General features: G+C 47.2%; 1 protein-coding gene across 1 annotated transcript; it reads right to left on the bottom strand.

The window, feature by feature from the left end:
* Nucleotides 1-4,634: 4,634 nt before the first annotated feature.
* Nucleotides 4,635-5,805, bottom strand: LOC107217964. Its single transcript, XM_015655688.2, has 2 exons — nucleotides 5,579-5,805; nucleotides 4,635-5,481 (listed from the first exon to the last, which is right to left on the bottom strand). The coding sequence occupies exons 1-2, from the start codon at nucleotides 5,750-5,752 to the stop codon at nucleotides 4,762-4,764; spliced, it is 894 nt and encodes a 297-aa protein (XP_015511174.1). The 5' UTR covers nucleotides 5,753-5,805; the 3' UTR covers nucleotides 4,635-4,761.
* Nucleotides 5,806-7,006: the final 1,201 nt, after the last annotated feature.

Below are 7,006 nucleotides of genomic sequence, written 5' to 3'. Positions count from 1 at the left end.
CTTAATTCGACACTGCTCGCAAGTGCGGCAAGATAAACCGATTTTTGAATTCCTCGAGCCACGCGAACGGTGACCGATCATTTTGTGAAAAAATTCCGCAGCCCAAGTACCTGCGGTAACGAGTCTTTACTGCTTATATTATACTTTGAGTAATTTTACGCGTGGATTTTGTTCGGCCACGCGATTCTTGAGCCTAAATTCGAGACCCGTTTCGTAGCCGTAAAGCTTAGAGATTATATACCGTAGTTATGGAAACGAGGTCTCGCTACATTTTGTGTACACACTCGTTCTCATTTTGGAAGACACCAACCGTTTCGCTCGAGCGATTATGCAATGTAGAGATATTGTTCAATTATGCCCTCCAGCCTTATGAAGTTTGTCAAATGTAATAAGACGCCCAAAATGCATGGAGCTTTTATATGTAAATTATACCGGGAGGAGCGAGATTTTCGAGAGCTAATCATCAAGGAAAGAAAATGAATAAATAAATCAAATGGTTCCGCGCGATGATCAAAGGGGATAATAATATATGACCAAGGTATATTGATGACGGATAAACATCGTCAGTCGGTTTTCATCGGCTCGAATGCTTTTTGTTAATAAAAATGAGTGGCTCCGTCGAACGGTTTGCCTGGTTTGAACACTACTTGAAAGAGTAATATTGATCCTCCACCATCAGGAACCAACCGGAACATCTCACTTCGAAAACGCCGTGGAAACAAACAGTGGACTGGAGTACTAGTTTATAGTTTAGTAATCGTAAAATGGGACCAGTGTTAGAGTTGAACGCGGTACCGAATAGAAGAGCGCTTTCATACCTACGACAACAAAACTCTTTACGAGATAGCGATCGCGAAGAGACAACAGACGCTCTATGCAAATGCACCAGCAGCCTCGTCCTCGTCCTCCTCGTCGTCGTCGTCGTTGTTGTGGCACTCGAGGCAACGAGTCACGTGGAAAAGGAGCCTCTGGGAGCGGCTAGGCTCGCTCCATATATTATTCAAACGCGAAACGTTGTAAAGTAGCGGTGACCAAGCCTGGAATAGGAACGGTGACAAGAGGCAAGCGTCGAGCATAGAGTCGGTGCCGAGCTCACGAGGCGGCCGGGTTGAGATTCTCCTCCAGAGCCGCGTGGGCCGGTTCGAGTCGTCGACGAAGGTAAATTCGAATTAGCATACGTAGATAAAATTCGGAGCACCTATGTACGTGCGCGACCGTCCTGTTCTTACGGCTCACATCCGGTACACGACGGTTCGATTGGGTCAAAGGGTCACGTAAAAGATAACCCTGAGTAATGGAGTGGCTCAGCTGAACTCGCGAGCCGTTCTCTCTCCTCGACGAGAATCGCGAGGCTCTCTTATAGAGCGGCAAAGCAAACGAAGGGAATAAAAACTAATAAGGTACCTTACCCCCGCGGTGGGTGGGTTATACCGGGTTTTATGGGAACAATGGAAACTTTTTTGCCGCCAAGTCGTTTTCTCGAAGATAATAATTTCTCCTCCTCGACGCCTCGTTCTCTTTTCATCCGTCGGGTTTACACACCCTGCACCCATACCGTATGTATAGGTATACACATACAAACCCGAGATACAGTCAAGACGACCGCATCCCTCGATCGATAGGGAAAATAAACTCGTATACCATCCGAGGCCGCAAGCTGTCCGAGATCCGCGTCTTCGACGTGTCAAACTCACCCTCGTGTCTTCTTGCGAGCCATCCTAGACGAACGATTTTATTCCGCGAACAAGACGCGATAATTAGATCCGCGGAAATCCCATTACAATTTATCGGCCTATTACAACTTTCCAAGAGTTAATCCCCCGGCGTCTTCCGGTCGAGGCTGGGGCTATAGACCCCTGCACCAGGCAACGAGCTCTCTTCGAGTAACAGAGGGAAGCTGGAAATCGTACGATGGGATCATTATTTCCCAGTTACCGCGTCTAACAGCCCCCTGCAGTGTCTATCCGTGCTCGGTTCCAAAGGTCCAAACACCTCGCACCGCGTCGTCATTGCATTTACACTTCGCCCGGCGATTACTTTACCCGTAGCATTTATCGGCACCGCAACCATTCAACGCTGCTGCAGCCCGGCCCTGAAGTCTCGATTATGTGATATAAAGCTCCTTCTCCTTTAGCAAGGACTCGCTCGCTGGCTTCCCAAGCGGGAACGAAGGGCGCCGCGCCCTCCGACCTCCCCCCTTCTGATTGAGCCGCAACGCGAACACATGTGCTGGCGGCAATGCTCTGATTGGGGTTCCAGATGGGTTCTGTTCCAGTCTTACAATTTAGCCATCTCTTGGTCACCCACTTCCTGGACTACCGCCTTTCCTGGTAACGTTCTCCTTGACTATAATTTCATGATTTCATCCATCGAACGGACGAATCTGATCGATATATGCCCCGGGTTTCCGTTCATCATTATTCGCCGATACGCGGTGCGATGCCCCTGGAAAAGGGGAGGCAACCGATAGAGAGTAGGAAGAATTAACAGCAGTCTAGAATGGGGTGATTCTCGCCAGAAACCCTCTTTTGGATCCCATCTTTCTCACGATAGGTATGCGAGCTAATTTTCCCGCTAGTTAATGTTGTTTGCGTTGTTCGATGTCAATTAATTATCCGTACCCTATCCGCGATTTCTCTTAACTAGGAGAGAGACGCTACGGATAAACGAACCGTCGAACCGACTTGGGTAACAGACCATTATTTTACCACCTCGCCGCACCTTCCGCTTTGCTACACTGTTTATACCACTCGTTGTTGGGCCCCGTCCGACTCCCGCAGGCTTCGACTACGGGCTTCTTTATTATCTTCTCTTTCTAGAACGGCCCGAGGTAAATTGCAACAGAAATTGACCGGTGCTCCGGGATCTGTGACGATTTGGAAAACCTCACAGCCGGTGACCCTTAGACGGAAAAGTTCCACCGTAGCTTATACATTTTTCAAACTTTATAGAGACTCGCTGTCAACCCACGTGTCTTCGGTGCCATTCTATTCAACACTGGATCTGTGTTGTCCTAACGAGAAGTTGCCTCTAAACCCTCGCCGCGGAGGTTTTGTGGGAAAATAATAATAACCAGCGAGACGTTTCCTCGGCTTTCATTCCAGGACCTAAACGCGTGTCTCTGGTGTTCAACGAGTAACTAATTTCATGGTTTTGTTTCGAGCGAGACAGGTGGCTGTGCTTGATGGGTACGACGACGAGCCCTTATACCCTGTACCGGAGTAACGGAGGCTTTCTCGACCCTTGATGAAGGTGTTCCAAGGTAAAGATCCATAGACCGTTGAAGGGGTTTACTCCGCGGGTGGATGGGCCGGGCGGTTTGGGACGAGGTAGATGCGAGCGTGATGAACGCGACGGGAACGCTAACGAGAGCCGGGACTTGAGGGCAATTAGCTCTTCGGTTTGATGACTTTTGTAAATGTTTAACCTACATCTTTATGCAGGAATATACCACCGTGCATTAGACAATGTAATACTACTTCTTCCGACTGTTTCCGGTTCTGATAATCTCATGGTTATTCATCCCCATATCAACTTCGGATACCGTACAACTCAATCAGTCACGGTCAAACATCGCCAAAACGCAGAAGAACCGGAGACCGTCCATTACACTTAGACGTGAGGTTTGCGGTCCGTACGTGCTGCTCCTGCATAAACGGCAACGGGAATTGACTTTTTGCAACGCGTATGCTAATATAGGTCGCTCGCACGCCCGCGCTCTACGTAACGTGCATAATTCGCATAATTTACAAGCATTATCGCCAACGTTGGATTTCATCGACGGGAATTAGATTACGCTGGTGCAGTGACAGGTCCCACAACGATGTCACCGTGTCGGTCAGACGATTCGTGAATAGAATTGATGTTCAAACTAAAAGTCAATTGCCGGTAAAAAAAAACTCGCCCTCGGGTAGTTTGAATACCTGAGGAAACCGTGTCTCTCTCCACGAAGCTGAAACTAGCAGCCAGAATTAGCAGCCAAACGTTTCTAATGTTCATTCGAATAAGGTATAGTGAAGTCCGAAAATGAAAATTTTGTGAATTACTTTGAACCTCCGATGCTTTTATTTTAATCTTTCTATTTTCAAAAGGTTTAACGCCTTTGGCTTCTAACTCTGGCCGCTAGCTTCAGCTTCATTATCTTTCCACTGTCCAAGTCAAGATCCGGCCTCTCGACCAGCGATCCTCGACGTCGATATTTTGACAATCTCGATTCAAGAACGATGAGAGCAGAAGCCGAACTGTTGCAGGGCTCAAAGGCAACACCCAAACCTTTCTACGAAGGCACGATAGTACTCCACACTTTGAGTGTCGGGACCAGGCGAAATTCATGTATGGAAATTCTCTGCCGAGCATTACGCATGTTGAATATAACGCCTAGTAGCTTCAGGCAGCTGAAGACCTCCTACAGCGACATTTCGCAGGAAATGTATTTTGCCAGACTGTCGAGGTAAAAATATTCGCTCAGGCATCGAATGGGGCACCGTCTCGCGTCGGTGCTACGAGTACGTAAGCGTCCCTCCATACCCTCAGGTAAAATACGTCGCGTACATGTGCAACTTAACTATAGAAAATATCACATACCTTTGCTATAAGATTGAAACATATACATCGGACGAGCGAGTATTGCGAAGTTAGAGGTGCAGCATATTTATTTTCTCACTCAGGATACTCGTTCGTAAAACAATTACAATCATCTAACAATGCTGTCTACCAAGTGCAAGTGCAGTAAGTAATCAATAACAGAATTTAAGAGTCGTTTCAGACTTGTCTTGCCATGTTCGCCATGGTCCTCAGGACGACGGAACTGAGCCACAGTCCCTCGCGCATAAGATATCCACCGGCGATGAGGAAAGGACAGTTTCGGGCGACGGCCAAATAGGCATCCAAGATTGTAGAGATGAGCCCCCTCATAGCTTCGGTCGGATTTGAACTGCTGAGTCCATTCCGAATGGCGTTTTGGATACCGCTGGCCAGATCTTGTCCAGGGCTGATTTCCGCCGTTAGCCTTTGCCTCGCCTCTTCGGTAACATCTCGCATGCCGAAGACTTCCGGAGAATTGGGAAAACCTGGGATTCTGGGAATATGGAGATTCTGGGGATTCGAAATTTGAGGCAACGATGGCACCATTTCGTTCACATTAGGCATCTGGAAGTACCTTAAATCAGGGACGCCGAAGAAACCTGGTAGACTTGGACCGTTAAAAAAGTAAGACATATCGGTTATATTAACACTATCCGAGTAGTTGAAAGACACCGTATTTCTAGAATGGCGTTTAACGTTATTGCTGGAGACAGGCGGTTCTAAAAGTGTGGTTAAGGTATTCATGAAGTCGGACATCATTTTCGATCCTGGAAATTGGACACGTTGTGGAGGGGTTGGAGGTCTTCCAGATGGACGTCTTGTATATCTATAACGTTCAGTTTGCCCCGGGGGCCTGGTTCCGTTGGCAGCAGACTGTGTCGTATTTTGGGCTGCAGTCTACGGTTCACACAGCAAATTACATACTACAGCCATAAACTCTCCCAAAATCTATGATACCCTGGCACGATAGTATATCAACAAAATTGCAACTCACCGTAGCATTTGTCGTTAATGCGGTTGTACTTTCGATCATTGACGAACTGTTGGTATAGATCATTGTTGCGGCGACGGTAGAAACGGTCGTCACAATGTTCGGTGAAACGGTAGAATTCGACTGGGCCGATAAGGAGCTCGCAACAGCGAGTAGGATAATCAGCTTACCGTACATGGCGTATAAAGTAAGGTGAAATCGTATCTTAACAGACTTCCGAAGTCGCTCGAGTGCAGAGTAATTTATACCGGATAATCGAAGGTCGTATTTGCGCAGGGCAAGCCGTTGCGATATAGATAAACCCATCTGCGGTATTGTTTAAAAAGTATAAACTACGCGCGGAATGAACGACGTTTCCTGAATTATCACTTGTTTGACCAGCTGCTCGGTTATAATTGGCATTCCGATGCGTCGAGTGCGGAAGCTGCGGGCTATCGCCGTTCCGCAACGGGCGTGAAACAACGGGAGTCGGACCTTTGAGAAGGAGCAAGGTGGCAAAATAGAATCAGTGGCCCCAAAATACACCCCCTTGGAAGAGTTCCGGCCGGAAATCTCCCATCCCGCATGGTGGGAATAGTTTGAGTAATATCCAAGGGAAAACTTGAGGTACACTCCGGGAATCTTTTATATGAAAATTTTCCAGAAGGCTGGTCTCAACGTCGCAGCCGTCCTTGCGTCGGCTCGGGTCGGTAAGCAGCCCCGGGCAGAGCTTTGCAGACGAGCCACCATCTATCGACAGAACTCTAAACTATTCCTCAGATCTTCTTCATCCCCCCAGTCAAACTCCCCGTACCCTCGTCTTATTCCCGACTCGAAGCCGCTTGGAAAACTGCCAATTCGCTTGCATACATCGACCCTTCTGACAGTATTACGTGGGATAAAAAGTACGGTACAATAATCCATTTCAATGGTCCGAGAGAGAATATTCCGTACCATTGGCACGGACCAAAGATTCGAAATTTATATTGCCTTTATGCCGCGTATCCCGGGACCCCGCTTTTCCAAACCAAATATTCTACCTCTCAGATGTTATCATACCTGGGTAGGCATATTCAATGGACGACTACTTTTTTCAAACATTTCATAAACATGTCAAACACTCGATTAACCCGCGTGCTTCATGATTTATGCCGTTTTTATTCAAAGCTCAAAACTCCCGGCGGGCCATCGCATAATAATTTTTTAGTTTTAATTATGGTAGGAGCTTCCGCGAGAGAGTTAAGTAACGTCCTTACAATAGCCCCGGTGGAGTACATGCAAACAAACTTCGTCGATGATTTTAATAGCTTCTTCGTCCACAATACCGATACACCATCAATTATCAGCTAGGGTCTATTGAATTTTTTTTTGTTTGCTTCCCCGGACGAATTATCGGCCGTTTTCTATAAAAGCGCTAATCATTCTACCCGTTCAAGCAACTATTAAATTTAA

The sequence above is a fragment of the Neodiprion lecontei genome, chromosome 6 (genome assembly GCF_021901455.1).
Source record: "Neodiprion lecontei isolate iyNeoLeco1 chromosome 6, iyNeoLeco1.1, whole genome shotgun sequence".
NCBI classification, from domain to species: Eukaryota; Metazoa; Arthropoda; class Insecta; order Hymenoptera; family Diprionidae; genus Neodiprion; species Neodiprion lecontei.
The sequence above is the reverse complement of the archived record's forward strand: the minus strand, read 5'-3'. Positions and strand labels throughout refer to the sequence as shown.

Coding starts and splice junctions, on each gene's coding strand:
- LOC107217964 (XM_015655688.2), bottom strand. CDS start 5,752: ATGTACGGTAAGCTGATTATCCTACTCGCTGTTGCGAGCTCCTTATCG. Junction 5,482..5,578: donor CATTAACGACAAATGCTACG/GTGAGTTGCAAT, acceptor TGTGAACCGTAG/ACTGCAGCCCAAAATACGAC.